Source organism: Carassius auratus, chromosome 25 (assembly GCF_003368295.1).
Source record: "Carassius auratus strain Wakin chromosome 25, ASM336829v1, whole genome shotgun sequence".
NCBI classification, from domain to species: Eukaryota; Metazoa; Chordata; class Actinopteri; order Cypriniformes; family Cyprinidae; genus Carassius; species Carassius auratus.
The window spans coordinates 565,575-591,698 of NC_039267.1; the positions used below are offsets into that span (position 1 = coordinate 565,575).

At 34.1% G+C, this 26,124-nt stretch overlaps 1 protein-coding gene and 1 pseudogene across 1 annotated transcript; one reads left to right on the top strand and one right to left on the bottom strand.

Annotated features, from left to right (window-relative positions):
- Window positions 1–325: 325 nt before the first annotated feature.
- Window positions 326–13,675, bottom strand: LOC113042791 (p53-induced death domain-containing protein 1-like; annotated as a pseudogene).
- A 2,876-nt stretch (window positions 13,676–16,551) lies between these two features.
- Window positions 16,552–24,950, top strand: LOC113042895 (patatin-like phospholipase domain-containing protein 2). The gene is made up of 9 exons (XM_026201900.1): window positions 16,552–16,860; window positions 18,024–18,256; window positions 18,486–18,551; window positions 20,495–20,707; window positions 20,784–20,844; window positions 21,929–22,096; window positions 22,174–22,306; window positions 22,431–22,553; window positions 23,427–24,950. The coding sequence occupies exons 1-9, from the start codon at window positions 16,674–16,676 to the stop codon at window positions 23,725–23,727; spliced, it is 1,485 nt and encodes a 494-aa protein (XP_026057685.1). The 5' UTR covers window positions 16,552–16,673; the 3' UTR covers window positions 23,728–24,950.
- Window positions 24,951–26,124: the final 1,174 nt, after the last annotated feature.

Sequence of the window (26,124 nt, forward strand, 5' to 3'; positions counted from 1 at the left end):
TTAATATTTTATCACATTTTAATATTTTAATGTGAACTGATTTTATTTTTATTACTAAAATTTCACAACATGTACAATAGGGTGGTATTTGCCTTTAATTTATAATTTTAGTGAAAAAGTGAAAAAGTACTGTTGTTTTATAAACCCAACATAATAATTTCATATATATTTTTACATGTAATAATTAAATATATGTGTACATGTACCTATATTTTTCCTATAATTATATATATATATATATATATATATATATATATATATATATATATATATATATATATATATATATATATATATATATATAATTATAAGAAATTAATAGGTAAATATACACAGACACAGGCTTTAAAAAAAACTGATGGAACATCTGGGAGCGTTTCAGTAATAAGAAAGGAGGAATAATATCAATCCCAAATCCCAAAATAGCTTCAGTTTCTTTATTCAAAATGTATAACTATTTATTGAATATAAGTTAATGTTAAATTAATCATATTTTTTAGTTGATTTTAGGGTGAAATATGACCTTTATTTAGAGGCTGCGTGGGATTCACCCACATACATAAAAAATATTTTTGATTGTTTCTTGGTTAAAACACTAAGAACAAGTAACAAGTACGGATGGCTCATGTGCAGCATTGTGTCTCACTACAAATAAATCACATCTGCTGGACGATGTGAGCTGGAGAGGCACAGGAGAGAGAGACAAACATCTAATGAAGACATCATTCAGACAGACTGAATCTGCTCTGAGACCCAGAGACTGTACTGTCTGTGTGTGTGTGTGTGTGTGTGTGTGTGTGTGTGTCACTGTTGGTCTGCAGTGCTGCTGGTGGGAGTTTATATGTCACAATGTGAGTGTGTGTCAGCTGGACTGAGGGTCTGCAGAGCTGGCTGCTGTCTCTAGTCCCACTCTCTTTAATGATTCTTCATACTTCCTCTTCCCCAGATTCACAATGTCCTCTACTTCCTCCGCCAAATCCCGCCTACCACTGTCCACCAGTGCTTTCATCAGCCGCTGCACCACCCCAGGCCCCGCCCCCTGCTGCCCTCTCACCCAATGAAAGAGCATCGCCAACACCTGGGCCCCAAAGTCCCTGAGAAAACACACACAAGAAGATTTCATTTTTATTACTTTAACTATTACTGCTACTATTACTGTTACTAAAACGATCTGATCTGTCTGAATTTTTTCAAGTAAAGTATAAGGAGACAAAATGAACAAAATTAAATATACTGTAAAATTAAAGCTAATATGATTATGATATTATCAATAATGATTATATAACAAAAGTAATGAATAAATAATAGAAAATTATGATAATTTATATATTTATTTACAATAAACAATTAAATATATGAAATGTTGCAATAAATAAATAAAACTAAAATTTAACACGAATCTAAATAACAAATCTTTTGCATTGAGTTCTTAACACCTTTAATTCCTAAATTATAGACTTCATTGACATAATCAAAAAAAAAAAAACTGCATCAAGGTCATTATCATTAAAAACAAAAAAAAAAAATTATTTTTGTTACTTAAAATAAAAAAAAAGTATAACAGAAATGAAATAAAGTATTAGAAAATCTTATTTTATTTCAGATGGTTTCTCTTTTTAGTGTTTCAAGAAAACATTTCTCAATTTGATGTATTAAAATAACTAAAACTAAGATAAAAATACTATAAATTATATATTTAAAAAATAATTAACAACAAAAAACACGCAACACAATTATTAAAACTTAACTAAAATAAAAAAGAAAATGGAAAATATAACAAATCAAAAAATATGAATTAAAAGTAATACTAAAAAAATACTAAAATAACAAACACACAAAATAATATAGATGTTAAAATTTCATACACACACATTATTATTATTATCATTATTAGCGTCAGCTAATAAATGTAAATGTAATGTAAATGTTTTAATATTATTACTTTTATTCCCATTAAAAAAATAATGGGAGTATTGAAAGAGAATCTTCTGGCAGTATAAGAGTAATGAGAATTAGGAGATAACAGTTTCTTGCATATAAAAAAAAAAAACTAAGTTAATAAAGCGTGTAAATAAAAGGAATAGGAATTAAAGTATTCATTTATAATGAAAACTGACAGAAAATATGGCATTAAATATGCCTTGAAATGAAAAACAAGAAGAAATGTCATGACATACACCTTGAAATAAATGCATTTTGTGCCTTATTTTGTGACTGGCATTGCTTTGTATTTTTAATTAACGATTGCTTTTTTGCTTATTGATCTATAATAATATATGTCATTTAACTTGAATTGAGAGACATTAAAGACAAAAAGATGAACAGACTACAGAACAGACTGAGCGTGCATGCATGAGTGTGAGTGTGTACCGTCTCCTGCAGAGTCCCAGATGGCTGAACCATCAACACAAAACACTCACATTCCCCTCATAAAACCACTGCTGCCTTCATTCCTTTCACACTGCCTCTCTCTCTCTCATCATGAGTGATTTTTCACTAGCGCAAACACATCTGTGATGGAAAAACTGGAATTAAGATATCAAAAACTCATGAATATTAATGAGGCTTGATTCTAAATCCAGGAATGTCCAGTCACAGCATCTAATTAATATTCAAATATTACAAGCTGCAATAAATGTGAACAACAACCTATTTTGGTAGTACATTTTGTCTAACCTCTTATTACTGAAATGATTGCATCACTGAATGCCACAGAAATTGTTAAGGGGATCTGGAGATCACATGCAAGCTGTAAACCTGGAGTCAATCAGTCCTGTAACAAAGAGTGAAGGTTTGGTCCTGAATAGCAGGGCCCTCTGCTGGCTCTGATCTGATGCCCACCTGTGTTGGTTGCGGATGCGTTCCAGCTGGTTGTAGCTGATGCCCAGGTTGATGCCGATGTTCTGCCACTCTTGATTGATGCGTAAGCAGATGGACAGCAGGTTAGTCTGTGTCAGGTAACCGCTCTCCGGGTCGCCCAGGTTCAGCTCGCCAGAGATGCTCCCATCACAGTCTGCATTCTGTGTGTGTGCGCATGACAACACAATACTCATTCATCTGTCAGAGGCTACATTATAGACCGAAATATGTGATACAAACATGACATTTTTGTTTAAGAGCAATGTTCGGAACACTAGTGGGATACACAGGCAGCATCCTAACCTAAAAGGAAACCTACTGTAATAAGTGTTTGATTTTAAACATTAGTTAATAGTCACTTACAGCTTCTCGAGGTTGATTCTAATACATTAGCAGGCTGCAAATAAGCATTTCATTTGTGCATTTTAACTGGAACCATTTTCTTTAATTGCATGCAGTGCTTAAAGGAACACTCCACTATTTTTGAAAATAGGCTAACTTTACAACTCCCCTAGAGGTAAACAGTTGAGTTTTACTGTTTTTGAATCCATTCAGCAGATCTCCGGGTCTGACGGTAGCGCTTTTAGCTTAGCTTAGCATAGATCATTGAATCTGATTAGATCGTTAGCATCTTCCTCAAAAAGGACCAAAGAGTTTCTATATTTCTCCTATTTAAAACTTGACTCTCCTGTAGTTACATCAAGTACTAAAACCGACGGAAAACGAAAAGTTGCGATTTTCTATTTTCAGGTGATGCGTTATGTGTTTATTATGCCCTAATGAGAGTGTAGTTCCTAGTTACATCAGTCTAGAATATCCTAACTTTTAATTTTCTGTCAGTCATAGTACACGATTTAACTACAGAAGAGTCAAGTTTTAAATAGGAGAAATATAGAAACTCTTTAGTCATTTTTGAGCGAGATGCTAACGGTCTAATCAGATTCAATGATCTACAGTATGCTAAGCTAAGCTAAAAGCGCTACCATCAGACCCGGAGATCGGCTGAATGGATTCAAAAACAGTAAAACTCAACTGTTTAACTCTAGTGGAGTTGTAAAGTTAGTCTATTTTCTAAAATAGTGGAGTGTTCCTTTCATAATGTATATTTAAGTACATAACAATACAAATATACTTTCTTATGCTTATACAATAATTCAAAATATACACTTATATTATAATAATATAATATGAATTATACTCTTATGTATAAAAATTTAATGTAATAATATAATATAAAAAGTGAACGTTGTTTATGTTCAGCATGCCCACGCTGTCTACTGAACAAAAACAATGCTGATTACGTTCTGGGGTACTCTCCAGTAACTCAGGGAGAAGAATTGCTGAATATATTATGTTATTATTGCACACTTATTTTCTTTGCACACAAAAAGTGACTGTTGAGTTGACAAAATGGACTAGTCACATGGACTATTTTACCGATTTCTTTGCTGTCTATGGAGGGTCAGAAAGCTCTCAGGTTTCATAAAAAATATCTTCATTTGTGTTCTGAAGATGAACAAAGGTCTTACAGGAGAGATATCTTATAAAACACAATATAGCATTGTGTGCTTTGGGACAGAGTCTTGATCTTGTAGTCTGAATAATATTTTTTCTTAAATATTTATCAATTTTACTGGTAGTCCACTGTATGAAGAATTTTTAGGTATAATATGTCACATTTCACTGTATAGTGCTTTCAAAATTAGCGCTTCATTAATTTGAAGAAAATAAAATTAACAGCAATATATTTTAAAACTTGAATATTAATGTAGGTGGGATTAATCACAATGTGTGATTGATTAGTGATTTTTTTTTATTGATTGACAGCATTAATACATGACAGACTGTATGGGTTCACTTTATGTGTTTATAGACGCTCACCATGAGAAGTTTGTGATGGAGAAAATTTTCTTTTCTTTACTCGTCACCTCCTCTGGAAGATCACTGGGCACTTCACCGCGTTAAAATGACACCTAGACGGACACGCATCTTATTCCATTACTTTTGACTTGAAATACTGGGCTAATCCAACAACTATGACCCCTGAACGACCCCAAGTCCTGTCTCACCTGCCCTCTCACTGTGCCCTGCTGTGGGTGGGTCGGGCACACGTGCACCTCTTTAATGTTCTTCAGATGAGAGTAAAAGGTGAATGAGAGTCTGCCATCTTTACAGTCCGGACGGTCTGAGGAAACACATTCCAATTACAATCCGCTAAATAAACTTGAGCTATTATTGTGATTTCATTATCTTTGATAGTATGCTGTAGTGTTTTCTGTTTGTGTGTGTGTCCACCTGCATTGATGTCAATGCCTCTCTCAAAACCGGCAAAAAACTGCTCTCCCTCCAGCAGGACGCACAACTCCGACGGCTGAGGCCCTTCATACTGCTCCGACAGAGACAGCAACCTGCTTTCAGCCTAAAGAGAGACAAGAACCATGACTAATGAAGGTAACGCATGTCATTTTAAAGAAAAATAAAGTATCCTACTTCAATGTACATAGTCTTTAACTATGAACAAGTTAATAGGTTGACTTCCTGTAAGTTTAACCCTTTAAAACCGCATGTATCATATTTGATTCACGAGTTTCTAAGACATATATTGAATCAGTGAGAGCAATACTTTCTTTGAAAACCTGTTGTATCTATTTTGATACGTGTATTCTGCCATCTGGAATTTCACTGTACTGCAGGCAGTAGAGGGGTGATTTTTTAGCTTTTCAAAATGGCGTCTGCGATTGGATCAAGCCAGACGCTTTCGGCAGGAAAATAAAGGCTAATTTCAAGTTGTTAAGGTAAAAAATTATATTGGATTGCGCCTGATATAATTAATTTAACACTTTCTGAATTGAAATAATGCATAATTACTTAATAATTTAATCATTAAATTACAAGTAAATCGTGTTGGAAATTGTGTATCAAATTTGATACTGCAGGTATTAATGGTGCTTTATGTCTAAACAGTAATGTCAAATTGTAGCAATGTTATATACTTTATGACTACCACAATGCAAACACACACAATACTTGGATGATTCAATTAATGGCAATTAATGACTGAAATGTCATATTAAAATATATATTGTGTTAAAAATGCACATATTAAATTTGAAACTGCAGGTATAAGGTTCTTTATCCCTGAATAGTCGTGTCACTTTTTTTTTTTTTAATGTAATCTACAATATGCCTACCACAATGTCATCTTACAATACATTTAGGTTATTTTTACAGTAACAATTCCTCTAAAATTATAATCAATATGCTGGAATCATCAATTTTTTATGTGTATTTTTAGATGTCAAAAAGATTAGAGGAAGAAAAGAGAAAAAAAAAGCATCTTCAAAATGTAATCGACATAATAATGGATGGCAATTCAAGTGACCTAGAGCAGTTAGAGGAAGAGGAGGAGGAGGAGGAGGATGATGAGGAATGGATTCCTCAGGCCATGCATGATAATGGAAGTTCAGACACCAGTGATGAAGAAGATTATCAAGTCGAAAGTGTAGTCCAGAGCAGCATAGAAGTTGAGATCCCAACAACTGTCAAAAAGCAGTCGGTGAAGGATAATGCAAAAAATTAAGAATACAGATGGAGATAAAAACAATTTCAACCTCCATCTGTCGATTTCATTGCATCTGATGAGGAAGGGACAGAAGACAGGTGTAACTGGACTCCATACATGTATTTCAAACAGTTTGTCACTGATGAAATGCTACAGGAAACGGCAGAACAAACAAATATGTACAGCATACAAAAAGAGGGTAAGTCAGTAAACACAACTGCCAAAGAGATAGAGAAAGTTGCAAGCATTGCACCAACAATCACTTCTCACATGTGTACTGTAAGAAGTGTAAGGTGCATCTTTGCCTGAACAAAGACAGAAACTGCTTTCGTGACTACCACAAAGTGAAATAAAAGGACTGGAAAAAAGATCTATGTAAAAAAAAGAGAGAAAAACTGCCTAAAATGTTCTATGTTTTCAAACTGTTAAAGGCATAATAGATTTTTTGTATCTAAAATCTGAACTGTTGTAAGCAAAACGTTCCCTTAAAGCCTGATGTATCAAATGTGATACAAAAAATATATCATAAACAAAATGAATTGGCAAATTTTTTTTTTATTATTTTGATTAAAGGCTCAATAAACATCTAATTTCCAAAAATATATAATTTTCTGCCATTTTTTTAATGTGTCAGGCTTTACAGGGTTAAATTAGTCATGGGCAACGATTAATCGCGATTAATCGCATCCAAAATAAAAGTTTTTGTGTACATAACATATATATATATATATGTGTGTGTGTGTGTGTGTGTACTCTATATATTTATTATGCATATATAAAGACACAAACACAGAGTATATATTTAGAAACTAGTACATGTAATTACATGTAATTTATATTAAATATACATTAATTTAATATATAAACAATATATTTTTCTTAAATGTATACATGCATGTGTGCATATTTATAAATGCATAATAAATATACGCAGTATACACACAGATATTAAGTACACAAAAAAGTTTATTTTGGATGCGATTAATCGCGATTAATCATCGCCCAGCACTAGTTTAAACCCCTTGTAAGCACAGAGACTCAAGGCTGAACTCTTTTGACTTAGTATGCCTCCCCCAGAGCACCTTAAATTCAAGATAGCATGAAAGCCCTCAAATGAGCTCATACTCTCACCCTGTCCGATGGCAGGCACTGCAGCAGAACTTGCTCTGGGTCGTTTTTTCTCTGTAGTGCCAGAAATCGAACCCGGAACTGTTTCAAGCGGTGATACATTTTCCTGACGACCCCGCAAACACACCTGTGTACCACAACCAGTACCTGAACACACACACACACAGACACATATACAGTCAGACGAAAATTTATTCAGACATCTTCAACATTTCTCACATTAACAGTATATTCGCTATAGCTTGGAAAATGGTAATAAAATATGACAAAAATTCAGCGTTAACAAATTCATCTTGATAAAATCATCCTTCTCTTAGACTGTCACACAAATGAATTAGGTTGAATATCTGTCAGCTGTAAAATTTAAATGCACAATTAGATAATACCAATTTAGGTCAACCACTTACCAAGCGATGCTTCATTTTGTTCAGACTGTGGTGTAAAAAGTTTGCATTACCAATTGAAGAAAAAACACTTAAGCAGAACATGGTCAGGTCAAAGTGTCTGAATAATATTTTTTCTTAAATATTTATCAATTTTACTGGTAGTCCACTGTATGAAGAATTTTTAGGTATAATATGTCACATTTCACTGTATAGTGCTTTCAAAATTAGCGCTTCATTAATTTGAAGAAAATAAAATTAACAGCAATATATTTTAAAACTTGAATATTAATGTAGGTGGGATTAATCACAATGTGTGACTGATTAGTGATTTTTTTTTATTGATTGACAGCATTAATACATGACAGACTGTATGGGTTCACTTTATGTGTTTATAGACGCTCACCATGAGAAGTTTGTGATGGAGAAAAGGACGTAGATCTGCGTGACCTGAAGCGACACCTGAGCGGTGATGTCAGTCCAGGTGTGGGCCGTGGGGTCACCGTGCATTAGGTGCAAACGGGACATGTCCACCATGTGTCCTAAACACACACACATACACACACAAAGCTAAAACATGCATCTGCAATACACACTGTTTTGTTTGTTACATTACACAGTTACACACAATTTGACTCCTCCCAAAACGTTAAAATAATAAACATGACTAGCTGATGAGATTCTGAGTTGCTTTCCAGTGCTGATCTCTCTCCAGTTGATCTTTAAATTAGCTGATGATGAATAAAATGCAGTGCATATCTATTGCTTTTATCAATAAAATGTAATCCTAAATTTGCATATAGCGGGGGAATTGTACATTCGATTTCTATCTGTTTTGCAGAGACACATTTATGTGGCCAAGAGTAAATAAAACTATTTGAACAAATCAGATATATATCCGATCAGCGAAAATGCATGACCAGATGTAATCAGGCTCTTAGACAATAAATTATGACAAACAATATAACATCTAACAATTATATAACAATATAACAACTGTATTTTTAAAATTGGACACCTTTCGTTAAATTAAGCATATGATGTAGTAATTTTAAATTGCTACATTACATAATTTAAACACATAATTTAAAATAGTTTCACACACTTTTTCTTTTATATTTATTTTTTAAAAATGGCAGTAAAAGTATATACTGTGCAATATGCAGTACACTAATATTTTGGCTAAATAAACACTAAAGATAAAGAGCAGTATAAAAGTATAACTTTGCCGTGTACAATTAAAATGATTACAATTATGATCAAATATTCATTTTTATAATTAGAGTCAAACATAATAATAATAATAATAATTACTTAAATGTTATGATTATTATTCAGTTTGACTGGGTTTTTAAAATCCTAGTGCGAATATAATGTGAACTGAAACACTATTATGATTAAAAAGAGTTTTTTTTTTTTTTTCTGTTTACTTTGACTTCATGTGACCATGAATTAACATCAGAAAACATGCAAATGTGCTGTTAAAATATAAAAGATTAACTTAAAATCTAGGGGTAGTTTAAACAACAAATTTACATCTAAGGAGTTTAACTAATAAAAAAGTTCAACATCTGAAAATAAACTTTTTTTTTAAATGCTAAAACAACAGTGTTGAAGATGGAGACATCATTGTACACATTCCTCATTTGTTTTGAACAGCATTAATGTCTGTGAACTTAAATCTCTCAGGCATGAACGAGACTCTAATAAGCTTACGATCTGCTCGGTTTAACAATTAAACCGTTTCCTGGAAAGAAGTGAAGTGTGAATGTGATGCAATACCAGTCACTCCAGGTGGAAGAGGAATCTGCACTCTGATTGGCTGAAGGAAGTGCATGCTGGGAGTTTGAGAGATTAATTTCAAGATCACAGTGAGATCAATCTAGATTAAAAAAATTAATCTATGCCCACCTCTAATATTATATATATATATATATATATATATATATATATATATATATATATATATATATATAGGTGTGTAACTGTACACATATTCGTACCGAAAAGTGCAATCATCCATTATTCTTTACAACTAGTTTTAACGCAAAACAAACATAAATTAACAAATCATGCCTCACATAATTACTCAATCAGTGTTTTAATCATGGAAAGACGTCATTAAAAAAGCTTGATAAACAAAAATGATAACCCTCTCAAATGTGGCTCCGTGTGGGCGGAGCTCCAGCTGTCGACTCAACAGGATGTCATGCTCATCTAGCCACACCCACTTCCGGTCTGGTCTCCTCTCCGCCCACTGGAGATGTGTTACTGCATTTACGCATCTCCGTGGAAACAAGAGCTCCGCCCCTCCAGGACGGAACACGTGACAGCCAGCAGGTGACACTTGAAAACTGATGGACAGAGGAGAGTTTGGAACTAGCATTATAGAATGTTTACTTCATACTGTTTTTAATTTTTTACCCTAACACTGCATTCTATTTTTTTTTTTTTAAGATTTCATCATTCAAAAATGATAATGGCTTCCAGAAAAAATATGAAGCATATGTTTCTTGAGCAGCAAAACAGCATATTAAAATGATTTCTGAAGATCATGTGACACTGAAGACTGGAGTAATGATGCTGAAAATACTGCTTAGCATCACAGAAATAAATTACATTTTACAATATCCTACAATAGAAAACAGTTATTTTAAATTGTAACTATATTAAATAAACGCAGCCTTGGTGACCATAATACCAAAGTCTTTTAAAATCATTAAAACCGCCCCATACTTCTGAATGATAAACAAAGGTAAGCTCAGTTCACCTGTGTTGATGAAATCAGAGGTGCAGCTCTGGGATCCCAGATTCTTCCAGAACTTTAAAACACAAATAATGTCAATGGGATCAAACAGGCTTAGTTTGTACAGGTTTCATCATACACCAATGCAAAAAAATACCATCCAGAATACATTATATTATAAAAACATAATACTCATATGCTTGTCTGTCTAGGCCGTCATAATAGTCATATGCTTGATAAAGGTCATATTTGTTTGATAAACATTTCATGATAATAATGTAACATAAGCTGGACTAAAGCAGCATCAGTGAGAGCTGACAGTGACCACGGTGATCCGTGGGGGTGTTAGCGGTCGACCCAGCGGGTTGTTCCTCAAGTCCAGTTTGTCGAGCAGCGGGAGGGAGCGCAAACATTCAGGAACACTCCTCAGATCATTACTCTGGAGTACTAGCTTCCTCAGAGAGCGGAGAGACCCTGAGAGAGAGAACGAGCCATCAGACATGTCACAAATACCAGGTTTGAAATCTGAAATCTCATTTAGAAAAAGCAGTTGGCATAGCATAAAACCATTTCTGACACAAAGATAGCATCATGCACGGCTGCACGATTATGCCAATAATCATAATTGTCAATTTTTCCTTTGAAATTGTAATTAATTACGATTATTAAAATTTACATTGAATGATGTTTATTCTATTGTTTTTTTATGCAACTGCATGCTTTAGTTTATATGAACATAAACGGGCTGAAAGAGATAACATGTAGAAAGAAAAAAATATATCTTGTGTGTGTGTGTGTGTGTTCCTCACCCAGAGTCTCCGGCAGCGCTCTGAGCCTGTTATTGGACAGCTCTAGTTTCTGTAAGTCCTGAAGTTGGCCGAGTTCATCTGGAAGTCTCTCCAGCTGGTTGAAGGACACGTCCAGCTCCTCCAGCCTGCAGAGGAGGCCCACACCCCGGGGCAGATCCACCAGCCTGTTCCCCAGCAGACTCACGCGCCGCAGGGACACCAGCGCTCCCAGACCCTCCGGCAGACCCCTCAGCCGATTATGACACAGCAGCAGCTCAGAGAGATGAAAGAGAGACAGGAGACAAGGAGGAAGAGAGGAGAGACGGTTGAAGGAGAGATCAAGGTGAACGAGGAGAGAGAGTGAAGAGACAGAGTCAGGAAGAGAGGAGAGCAGCCCCGGGAGAGGCTCACCCTGAGGGTCATGGAAACGGTGTCCTTGAGACAGAAACAAACGTGTGAAAAAGGTTAGACAGACTAATATTATTATTCTGAATCATTAGTTAGTGTGTGTTTGTGTACCTCTGATAGTCAGAGAGCGCAGTTGTGTGAGTCGGGGCAGCACACTCAGTGCTCTCTCTAGCGCCCCCTCGTCCTCTGATCCCAGTCTGAGGTACTGCAGGCCTCTCATCCGCTCATGAGCACACTCCCAGAACACAGGGAGAACCTCTCCTCCAGAACCAGACGCTGCTCTGCCAGCACACCATCCAGCCCCAGAGAAGGAGGAAGAGGAGGAGAGAGACAGGCCAGAGAGGAGGAAGAGGACGACCAGACGGACGGAGCCCAGGTGTCTGTGTGGTCAGAGGAAAGAGAAAGTCCAAACGGTGGACTTTCCTCCAACTGTGAGCTCCCAACGAAACCTGGTAAAACCAGACCCACGTCCGCCCCCATCATCGCTCCTCTTTCAGCTGAAAAACCACCAATACGTCCTCCTTATTCTCTTTCTTTATCAGACGTGGCCAGCCACACTTTCTCCCCTGCCTGTTTATCCTCCTCTCTCTCCATCTATTCCGGTTTTTCTTTTTCTTTTCAGCTCCTCCTACAAACAACATATAGTGAGGAAATTGAAGGAGAGATGAATCTGGCACCTCCGTCTTCATCTTTCCAGCACCGCAGTGGGGTCACATCTCTAGGCTGGGCGGCCATGCTCAGACAAGCCCATCCACCGGAGAGACAAAACATCTTTTAGAGAAAAAGAAAGTGTTAATTGGAAAAGCTCACAATCAGTAAAAGCGTACCAATGAACTTCACAGTCAGCAAAATTGAAGATCAGCAATTGAGCATCACCACTACTGAAAAATAATAAAAAAAATATGTTTTGTCAATGCATAATTACCTTTTTAAAAATCTATTCATATTAAACACAATTATATATATATATATATATATATATATATATATATATATATATATATATATACATACATAATATTGCATATATATTTTCAGTGTATACATACATAAATATGTAAATTAAATATATCTAAATAGCAGTAATATATTCTAGATACTATATATATATATATATATATATATACACATATACATACATACATGTATATATATATATACATACATACATGTATGTATATATATATATATATATATATATATATATATATATATATATATATATATATATATAAGTATCTTATATATATTACTGCAATATTACTGCCTTTACTCATTTTTTTTTTTTTGTAAAATTTTAATTTGACTAGTGGTGGGTACAATAACAGCTTATTGTGTTTAGTAACAATAGCTGCATTATCTGCGCTGTTTAGAGGTAAATAGTTCCCATGGTAAATCACTGTAAAGACACCATACATTCATTTCACTGTGGGCTAAAAACCACATCACAGCTGCATTCAAGTGTGTAACAACGATTACAGACTTCACTCAACCTTTATACAGAATAATAAATGATGTATCATGTTAACAAGTACCAAACTAACTGAATGATCACTTAATTCGGAGATAAACACTCACAATGCGGAGTTTGGGCGCGTTATTCTTGTTGGACGTAACGTAACGTTAGTCTGTAACGCTTAAGACAATATCCGGTCTCGCGCATTCTATAACTCTATCATTTACAGAAGCAAAGTGTTATGTTTATCTGATGCGTTTACATGTGTAAAATATAATAAGTTGACTTCCTTGTTTCACACACATGTTTCGTGTTGACACTCACCGCGGAACTTTGAACACAAGGCAAGATTTCTTAAAGATACAGTGACAGCAAAAAAAAAAAGTAACATGATTGTTAATGTAGCAGCCTATGTGATATGATATGATATGATAAATAATTATCTAATCGGTTATTATCTCTATCTAATGTCACTTATCTTATCTATTAGTCTGGTAGTGTATGAGAGAATCAAATGAAGCGTAATTTGATGAGTTTCTTCCTCTGCTGTTATTGTGTTTATGCATGTCTCAACATGTTCTGCTCCACCACCTGCTGATTGCTGAAGTTTGGGATTGGTTTATCCCACTAGGAATAAGGGGAAAATCCAGGATAAATGTCCTTCTCATGAGGAGAAGGACAAAAGCGAGGGATGAGATATACATCTAAACATTTGAAGAATTTTATTTTGAAAATTATGAACTGGGTGTGGCCTGACTGAAGATTTAAGATTTTTTTTTATTATCATTAAAAGGACTTGGTGAAAAAGAGGTGAAAGGCAGGTATAAAATTAGTTCTTAAATTATTTATACTTTAAAAAATCTGTGTTATGCTACTGTAAATCATATGCCAGATTGGTCTTCAAAACAAATGCCCACCAAATGACCTCTCAAAAGTATCCAGGAAAATGTTTTCCTCAAGATTCTGTTTAGGGCTGCCCAAATGTGGGTTAAAGGATATGCTTTATGTTTCACAACATAGTTTTTTAGGAACAGAATAGTCCATTCACTGAGATCTAAAAATATAATATCCACAGCAACAAACCCAAGACTACACATCTCCAGACTGAAAATATATTTCCATGCATATAATTTCACCAGTATCGTAATATTATATATGACATATTTCATAATTACACTTACATGTGTGTGTGTGTGTGTATATATGTATATATATATATATATATATATATATATATATATATATATATATATATATATATATATATATACTGTTAGTAAATATTAGACCGATTATATATTAGGCCTTTGTAATGATAATTATGATATGCATATTATAAACTATTTAGAGTTTTCAAAGTAAGGGATCTGCACATTTGCTGTATCTTCTTAATGACTTGTAATTTATTGTGATTTTTAAACAGAGCAATTGACGAGCAAGCCTTCTTTCAGTGAACCATGTAGTAACATTTCCCAAAATCTTTTTTTTTTTTTACTTTTTTGAGCAAAAATAATCCAGTTCTAATACCTGCCAGCAGTTTTTGTTACAGTAGCTGTATTGAGAGACTTCCAGCAAAGAAAGATATGTTCTAAGAAACGTTTTGCTAAAATACTATTTCTGAATGTTCTCTGAACATTCTAAATGTCCAGGCTTTTTCAAAAAGAATCATTTTGTAAACGCCATGAGAACATTACTTTTGAATATTTTCTGAACATTCTGGAACAATAGTAACATTTTTAAAAATGATAGAGAAATGCAGGGCTGTATTAACAAACAGGCTTTCCGGCACCAGACCAGAGTGAGGGCCCAGCTCAAATACTGCTTCCCAGGACCGTCATTTCAGCTAAGTGAGGGGGACCCAAATCCCCCTCACAGAGTTTGGGTGTATAATACAGTCACATAACATAATATATGTAATATATAAAGTTTTAATACTGTTCATGTCACTTAGAAACATATAGACTAACACCATGCATGAAAATGATTTTTAATAGCAAAAGTTCACAGTGCAATATAAAATAAATGTTATCACTTAATAAATTATATACATAACATAAATTGATAAACTTATTTTGTGCATTTGTAGGGTTGGCCTTGTGAACTCTTCGACATCCCAAAACTCAAAACACATTTTTATGTGAGAATGTTCCCGTGTCCCATGAGTGCATGCACACAATCAATCTTGACAAAACTGCACTAAAATAAATCAGAAGAACATTGCTAACAAAACAGTACACTGTCGAGTATTCTGTCCTCTACAGTCCCCAGAGAAGACATATTTTTAAAACCATGTCATTTGGGAGGATCCCTGGTAAGATATGTTGTAAAACACTGTACAAAGGTGGACAACACCATTGAAATAACATACAGTATAGGGACTAGTGCATGGTCAAAATGCAGGAAACCTGCTGTTTATTGACACTGATACCTTGTTGATATACTAAAAACTATTGAAAGAAAAAATACACATTCTGTATTTAATTGCAAAGTTCAAACATTCTTTATTGTCAAAAATCATTAGGATATTAAGTAAAGATCATGTTCCATGAAAATATTTTGTAAATTTCCTACCACAAATATAAATAATATGCATTTTATTTCATATGGGTATCCTTAGGCAATTTTCTCAGTATTTTATTTTTTTCTTCTTTTTTTTACAATGTTAAAGTTCCAGATTATCAAATAGTTATACCTCACTCAAATATAATCCTATCCTAACAAACCATATAAATGGATAGTTTATTTATTCGGTTTTCAGATGTACGATTTTCATTGTAAAATAATTGACACTTGACTGGTTTTGTGGTCCATGGTAATATATTTATATTTAAAATATTTTGATTTTTAAAAATCAAAATGACCTTGTCACTACAAGCTTCACAGAAGTACGTCGAATCAAAATAAATAGAAAAAAATAAGTTCAATAACAAACTTCACTGACAGCTGAAAGAAAAAGTGGATGGGGTCCATGAGCGCAGACTCTGATTGGCTAATACCGCCTCAGCCACGCCCAATGTCAACATGCCCCGCCCTCTCCGATGACGTTTGTGTCCTGTTTTCTGACGGAGACGAACACAACACTTCAAAACACCGGTCACCGTACGGAAAGTTATTTAACAAGCTAGCGGAGAAAACAGATCTTCAAGAAACTTCAGTGATTGTTCATCACATTAGAAACTTTTACATCGCATGAAGTTTGTTTGTAGGTCGTTATAAAACGTTAGAAGTTCACTGTATGTATCTTCCGCGATGCACCAGGCGCGTGAAAGACGAAAGTAAACGAAAGTAACTGTACGTCCAGAAGGATTTATTGACGTTATCTAAAGATTTTCAAGAAGAAAACATGTTCCCTCTCGACTCTCCGTGGAATATCTCTTTCGCCGGCTGTGGTTTTCTGGGTATTTATCACATCGGAGTGGCCAGCTGTCTGCAGGAGCACGCGCCGTTTCTGGTGGTCAACGCGCGTCACATTTACGGCGCGTCCGCGGGCGCGCTCACGGCCACTGCGCTGGTCAGCGGCGCGTGTCTGGGTAAACTCACACTTGTTTATTACTTGTACATCATCTGAGTGCTGAATAAGCTTTCCATTGATATATGGTTTGTTAGGATAGGACAATATTTGGCTGAGATAAACAACTATTTGAATCAAAATATTGAGAAGATCGCCTTTAAATTTGTTTAAATAAAGTCCTTAGCAATGCATAGGTTATTACTGATAAAAAAAGTTCTGATATATTTACGAAATTTACAAAATATCTTAATGGAACATGATTTTTACTTAATGTCCTAATGATTATTGGAATAAAAAAAATATATAATTTTGACCTATACAATTTATTGATGACTATCGCTTCAGATATACCCCAGAGACATAAAACTGCTTTTGTACTCCAGGGCCACATATATATGTATTTACAGTCAAGAAGTACAGGTGCCATGGTAATATAGTGTTTTTGGAAGTTTTCCTTGCCATTTAAATATCATGGTACAAGTAAGACATTTAATTAAACATGTAATATTGAAGTAGAAAGACTGAAATTGTATTGTCTTGTAAATCATACTCCAATATTTTTTTTTTTTTTTTGCAGTGTATAATAGAATGTTTATGGATATTTAACATGCTAAAAAATAAATAAGGCATAAAACTGTATTTTCATTACTGGATACAATAAACTTTACGTGATATAAAATTAAATCTATAAAGTATACTTAAAATAAACTATAAATACATTTTATTTCAGCCAAGAAATATTAATAAATATTATTTTCAGGCAAAGACATTTAATTTCATTTAAAATAACCAAAAAAATTAATAAAAATGAATTAAAAACTATATAGACTGACTCATTTAAAATAATAATAATAATAATAATGACTAAAAACTAATAATGACACAACAAAATGGCTACAACTTTAACAAAAATGTAAACGATAACAAAAAATATGAAAAAAAATAAAAACTATAATTATATCTTGGTTAAACTAAAATAACACTGATACCAAGGAATTTTTTAAAGAACCATGTGCATATGAATACAGTAGTCCCTCAGTACCATGGTATTACCATTAGTCATATCTTGTCTGTGTCCATCTATATTTAGTATCTATGTCTCATGTGTAATGGCACAATATCCACCTGTTGCTTATTTCCAGTGTGTGATCACTAACTGCTCTCTTTCTGGTCCTGTGACAGGAGAGGCGGGTGCAGGCATCATAGACGTGGCTAAAGAAGCCCGAAAGCGCTTCCTGGGCCCCATGCACCCCTCCTTCAATCTAGTGAAGATCATGCGGACTGTGATGCACCGTGTGCTGCCTCCCGACAGCTACAGCCGTGCCACCGGCCGCCTGGGCATCTCTCTGACCCGCGTGACCGATGGAGAAAATGTCCTGGTGACACACTTCAACAGCAATGAGGAACTCGTGCAAGTGCGTGCTTACACTCCAACATAACACACATATTCATTAAAGCTGTAAATGCATAATAAAATCTGCAGTAGGTTTAGTAAGAAGCGACTCACATAACCTGCTAATACCCAGCTGGAAACAATCCTGGATTCATGATATTTACAGTTAATGCACATGATTTAGATCACACGGTGTTATGGTTTCATGTCCAAATCCCTTGTGTGTTTATTGTGTGTGTGTGTGTGTGCAGGCGTGTGTATGCAGTGCTTACATCCCCGTGTACTGTGGCCTGATACCTCCAACCCTGCAGGGAGTGGTAAGTATCCAGTCACCATATAATTACTCATAACTCATTTACAACTGCAATATAATTGTCCTTCTGTGCTCACTTTCAGTTTTTGCCAAGTCATGTGCTTGTTACAAATCTCACAAAATTTGGTGCTGCTGGTCGACTAAACAAAAATGCTGAATTTTTTTGCATTATTAAAAAAAAATATATATATATATATATATCACACATTAAAATAACATATGTCTTTTAGATATAATACAATTCAGTTGCAATGTTAATCTTTTTGAAGCACCAGCACAGGCTCTGATTTATTTCTTTAGGATATAATAGAAGCGTACGATTTTTTAAAGAAATGAATGCTGTAATTCAGCAAGGATGCATTAAATTGATCAAGTGAAGAAATGTATAATGTTACAAAAATTATATTTCAAATAAATGCTGTGAACTATATATTCACCTGAAGAAAAATGAAGGATCATGGTTTCCAGACAAATATAAAGCAGCGCAACTGTTTTTAACATGGATAATAATCATAATAAACACAAAATCAGTAGTGTATGTGGAATCCAGATTTAATTTATTGAATTGTAATGGAATTGAATAATGAATTAATGCTTGTTTATTGAATGTGTGATGTAGGATGAGTTTATTGCTTATTGTTTGGAGTTTGAATGGTAACACTTTGCAATAAGGTTCACTGGTAAACATTAGTTAACTACTGTAGTTAACATGATCTAAGAATGAACAATACTTCTGCTACATTTATTCATCTTAGTTCATGTTAATCTCAACATTTACAAATGCATTATTAAAATCAGAAGTTGTGCATGTATTGTTGATTGATGTTGTTTAATAGAACATGAACTAATGTTCTGGTTTGTTTAAATCCCTCACTCAGTAAGAGCGAGTAAACATCACTACATTAGAGCGGCGCTCGAAAGGTTGCAGAAATGCTGTGAAAGCTTGCGCAAGCAGTCTTCGGTTCTGTTTTTAAAAGTTGCGTGTTGTTGGGAAATGCGGACCTTCTGTATTCATTGATGCTTTTGTAGAGAAAGCTGTTGTTCTGATTTGGAGTCAGATGTTGTGCCAGGAGAAAGGCTTGGCTTTGTATTTTTAATGTAAAAGCAGTCGGTTCAGTGACCGCTGACAGTTTTCTGATCTTTGCTCTAGTTCTTGGGACTTTCCTTGAATTTTGTATTGTTTGTGTATTTTTGAGCAGGGCTTTCTCTTTTTCTCAAGGTTTAGTTTTTCCACTTTCTTTTCATTTATAAATAATAATAATGAAAAAAAGCTAAAGCCAATTTTTTTTTTTTTGTACCATTAGATTTTTTTTCATTGTGGCATTATTTATCATAATGTATCATATTTTTGCCTTATAGTGAAATGTGGTTAATTATAATAAAAAAATTATGTCACAACATTATATTCAATACAATTAAATACTTTACGATTTAAATAAGGGATCATAATGTTTTTTCTCACATTGCAGTAATGAGAAGTTGAGGGAAATGTGGTTAATAATCAAGAAAATAATAACATTGTTTTAATTCAAATACATTATCTGTCAGTATAAATAATGTATATTTTTTCTTGCATTGTAGAAATATGAACGGGAATGAAAGTAATATTAACAAAAATATACATTATACTGTTTAATTATCTTCTTAATTTATTCATTTCTGTTAATTAGATTGTTTTGTTTAATCAGCCACACAGCAATTAAATTCAATTAAAGAGTATATGAAGAGAAAATTTATAAACAATAATAAAAATACACAAATTAAATTAATAGCATTTAATTAACTACTACTTTTATTAATTTTTGTTAAAGAGATAGATAAATATGTACATATCGTTTTATAAAAATGTTTCTATATATAGTTTGTTAGTAGTAAAACTAATAATAAAAAAACAACTAAGTGAGTCTCAAATGAAATCAGACTGTGTGTGTGTGTGTTGTCTGTCAGCGGTACGTGGACGGTGGCATCAGTGATAATTTGCCTCAGTACGAGCTGAAGAACACCATCACGGTGTCTCCGTTCTCAGGAGAAAGTGACATCTGCCCTCGAGACATCAGCTCCACCAACATCCATGAGCTGCGCTTCACCAACACCTCCATCCAGTTCACCCTGGCCAACCTCTACAGAGTCTCCAGAGCGCTGTTCCCACCGGACCCGCTGGTAACACACACACACACACACCTCAGGTAACACTGTCCCTGCTCAAACACACACCGCATGCTCTTCTTCTCCTCAGGTGATGAAGAACATGTGCAAGCAGGGATACAGAGACGCTTTACACTTCCTGAAGAAGAACGGTGAGTCATTCGTTAATGTTTCACTGATCAGATTTTTTTTTTTTTTTTTTTTTTTTTTTTTTTTATGTCAGCATATTTCACTAAACCAAAACGGTTCATTTACTGCTGGATATGGGCAGGTATTTCAGTTATTGCGGGATGTTTATGGAATGGTGTTTATTATCCGTCTGCTGGCTCCCAGCTGTGCTGCTGAAGATCATTTTTCTCACCGCTGACGTGAAGCAGATAGTTTCACTGGTGTTAGAGAGACCTCTAGTGAACAATACTGATATTAAAGATATAGATATTATATATAAAGATTAAATATATTTTATATATATATATATATATACGTGTGTGTATTTTTAGAAATTTAAAATTACATATTTATAAATGTAATTTATACACATAATTTTTTATCTAATAGTACATATGTTAAAAAAATTTAATGAATTTAAATATACAAATATACAAAATTATAGAAAGTATAATACAATTTGAAAAATATTGACTATATAATTAAATATAGTACACATATGTGCGTATATATATATATATATTTATTTTTTTGTTTGTTTGTTTAATTTATACATTTATTGTTTTCAAATATTATTATATAAATATGTAATATAAATTAATTATAAATCTACATATTTAATTATTTATATTTTTAAATGTATATATAATTAATTATGTATAATTATTTTTGATTCATTATAACAAATAATCATATATATATATATATATAGTAAAATATATAATTTGTATTTTAATTATATTTCTCATTAGTATATATGTGTAAATAGTATTTTTATTTATTATTATTACTATTTTACACACACACACATACACACAAATAAATATTGTATGTATGTATCCCTGTTATTTTTTCTAAATAACATTATGCTTATGTTTGACAAAAAGCACGACTCATTTAGTAGGATGTTCCTCTGTTTTCACAACTCTTAAGCTCTATAAATGACATCAAGTGCCGTAAAAACCCAATAAAAGTCGTCCATACAAATTGTGTGTTGCTCTCCAAATAGATCTTGGAGCTCATTTTTTGTGTGAACCAGCGTTTTAAGAAGTGATCACTGTGTTTCAGGTCTGTTACAGCATCGAGGTCCACACCGTATGCTGGCCGTAGCTGGTGGAGAGGCCGAGGAAGAGTCCGACGGTGAGGATGAAGAAGAGTCAGAGGACAGAGAAACACAGGATCTCTCCAGCATCGAGGACCACATCTTTGAACACTTGCCTCCTAGAGTACATAAAGGTGCTGACAGACAGCAGGACTATGTCTGGTGTTCACCGGGGCAGTGTTGTAATGTGTCATTGTTGTTCTCTGTTCAGCGCTGGTGGAGGCCTGTAGGGAGAGGCGGAGTCTGCTGCGGTCGCTGAGTAACATGCTGCCCGTTAGATTGGCATCTGCCATCCTGTTACCATACACACTTCCTCTAGAATCAGCTCTGTCACTGAGCATGAGGTACAGACTTCATCGTAACCCTACACATGATTCTTCAAATAAGGGATATATTGGTATCAGTGACACATATAAAAAGATGCCATTGCACTTGGAAATGTATTTTCTTGACCTCTCTGTGTCTCAGACTGCTGGAGTGGTTGCCAGATATTCAGGAGGATGTGGGCTGGATGAAGGAGCAGACAGTGAAGCTGATGCATAGTGTTTTGTCAAACGCGGGGAGGAGTGTGTCACAGCAGGTGTCTGCACGGTGAGAGACGACACACACACACACACACTGAGAGCCCAATCTGACCAGAGGCTCAGTCTCCGAGTCATTGCATATCATGAATCCCCCAAATGCAACCATGTAGCAGTGTATAATATTCCACAGTCTGGTGACTTCCAGATCTTTATTTCATATTTTTCTGCTAGCCATCTTTTTCATAGTTTTAGTCTCATATCATATAAATGTATTTTAAGGATGTTTAATCTTTTACCATATTTCTTTTTTCAAAATTATAATTAAATAATTTTCATAAAATAATATTACAAAAGCTAATGCCTAATCAATTAAAATGTTAACAATGTTTAATTTTATAAGTAAATGTTTCATAAGGATGTTAAATTAATCTTAAGGTTAATTAAATATTTAAATGTATTCAGTTATGTTAAGTTATATATAATATGATGTTTTATATTTATTTTTAATTGCATAAGCTATATATATATATGTGTGTGTGTTTTTTCACATATTAAAATATAACTTTGTCATATAAATTAAATATAATAATTATATATATTTAATTATTCATATATTTAACTTTGTAATTACAGTTATGTGTAATCATTTTTTGATTAATTATTAATTCCATTCATTTTTTTCCCCCCAAAAATATAATTTAACTTTATATAATAAAATGTTAAAATAATCTACATGTATAACTTATGAAATTAACAATAAATATAAAATATAGGGGAAAAAAGTAAGTAATCCAATTTCATGTGCCTTATGGACTAAAAAAAAACATTTATGAATTATAAAGGAGCCTAAAATGCTCAACCCAGCTTACTGTAAGACACAATGTTCTCACAAAAATGATAAAAAATACAAGCAGAAGTGTTATTTTCTTTTCTCTCTCAGCTTTTCATATCAGCTGGAGCTGAAACATTCCCAGTCGGCCCCGGCGAGCTTCAGTGCGGCGCGTCTGCTGCCGGGATGGGTCTACGGGGGCAGCTCCACAGTCCTGGATGCCATGCTGCGATTGGACCAGTACCAGCGCCAACTCCTGCCAGGCCTTTTCTGTGTCAATCTGGACCTCCGAGGGTCTTTCACCACCAGTTCGGCTCACCCCAGTGCCTCCAGCTCCCTGAGCCACCAAGACGCAATGGAGGGTCTCACCATGCGTCCCATTGGAGCCCCGAACACCAGCCTGCTCCCTTAACCACGGGCCGGACAGACCACTATATCCCACAATGCACTGTGATGATGCACAGGAACTTTGAGGTGAACATTTCAGTGCCTGATGGTCAGCAGACAGAAAACAAATGCTTTGCAAATCTTTGTGAGAAGTCTGTCTCTCAGTTGAAAAAGAAGGTTGAGAAATGCAATAAGAAAACACAGCATAAGAATGTATTTAAAAGATGTGCTGTACTTCATTAAATGTTCTTGGTTCAAGACATTTTAAGCCTTTTTGGCATCGACTGAAAAAGAAAAAATGATATGTTTTGATAATGATAAGCCTCTTAAGTGCCATCTGAAATTTTCTTCTAAATTATCATTTTTATCAGGCTCCTATGCTTAGGTTCAGTAATTGTACACTAATGGCAATGCATAGGCACTTTTCTGTACGATTAAAGTGCAATGTTATAAAGTATGTATTTATCTCTTTTGCATGACATGCAAGGAAATCAGAAAGGAATTTTTATTAAGATGGGTCAAAATCCACTTTCACGTGAATCATATGCCAGTAATATTACACAACCAGAAGTGCATCCACCTAGAAAACAGGTCTCTCCTCAAAAACATCCTTTAAAGCTTAAGTAATCAACTTTTTTATGAATAATTCTTCTATAAGTGCATCACTGTATTTCTAGAGAAAAGGACAACAACTGAGCTAAATCTGTTTTGAACCAAGAACATTCCACAAAGACGGATCAGAAAGAAAGTGAATTTCTCTCAGAATGTCATTGAATGTGTCTCGTGTGTCATCAGTATTTTGTGTTTTGAAGGCACCTCAGCATAGTTTCAAACCTGAGAAAGTAAAGTGATCTGAGGCTGTTTCTGAAGGTTCATGCATGTAGACTGATTCAAAGCAAACCATGTGACCATATGCCCTGGCAATGCAACATCAATGCTGCTACTCTACTCTACTGTCATGTGCTTATGTCTAAAGCATATTTACTGCTACTTTTTGTACTTGTTGTAAATGCACCCTCTTGTTTTTTTGTTTTTTCTTCTTGTTTGAAATGGTTGCCAGAGACAGATTAAGGTTAGTGCTGGACTAAACTAATCTGTTAATCTTTTGTAAATGCTTCAAAATCTGGGATTTGGCTGTAAGTGTGAGCCAGACAGTAAAAGACACCTCCTAATCTGCATTTCTGCTCAGTTACAGTATTCTAATGTGAATGTTTAACAGACCTAATAAAGTTTTGACTTAGAATTCAACTGTATTTATGATTTATTGAATATGTATTTTATACATATAAACATATTTTATATATATATATATATATATATATATATATATATATATATATATATATATATATATATATATATATATATATAATTGATTTAGAGGTATATCAGCAAATTTTTCAAAATTATCAAACATTTACCAACAAAAGAAACGTTATTAGGTTCTGATTTGCATCTTTTCTTTTAGTTTGATATTTTCCATCGCTGTTCCAAACTGTAAGTGTCTGAAGAACCTTTGCAAACATTTCTTGACTTTTACAGCGCTGCTTTAATAAAGCCACTATGCCACTGGTCCTACTGATCGTTTACTTGTTTATTTTTATTTATTTTTTTTGCTCCGATTGACCGTCAAGTTCAAGTGCGTGGGAGTTACTGCGTCATCACGGCCCTGCGTTTCTATTGGCTGATGAAGTTGTTGCCGAATCCTCCGATCCGGGCTTCTTCTTTTTCCCGCCCGCCAGAGGGCGCCTCTCCTCATCACGGTCTTCTCTGATTCCTTTTAGTGAATTGGTTCATTCGAACGATTCGTTTCAGTGAACAGATCTCCAGTTGCGTTTTTTGTTGTAAAATCGCTGTTTACTGATATATGTAACTGATTTATATTTATACATCATCTGAATGCTGAATAAATAAGCTTTTGTTAATAAGCTGACGTATGGTTTGTTAGGACAATATTTGGCCGAGATACACCGGGTGCTAAAAAAAAAAAAGAAATCTAGAAAATCGCCTTAAAAGTTGTACAAAATATGTTATTAGCATTGCATATTATTACTAATCAAAAAATGCAGTTTTGATATATACGGTAGGAGATTTTCAAAATAGCTATCTTCATGTAACATGAACTTTACTTAATATCATGATTTTTGGCATAGAGAAAAATGGATCATTTTGACCCGTACATTGTATTGTTGGCTATTCCTTCAAATATACCAGTGCTACTTATGACTGCTTTTCTGCATTTTGTGGTCCAAATGATCGTTTTTTTAATGCAAAAAAAATATTTAAAAAGTAAAGATGGTGTTCCATAAAGAAATGTTCTAAATGCTTTACTATAAATATATAAAAGCTTAATTTTTGATGAGTAATATGCATTGCTAAGAACCTAAATTGGACAACTTTAAAGGCGATTTTATCAATTATT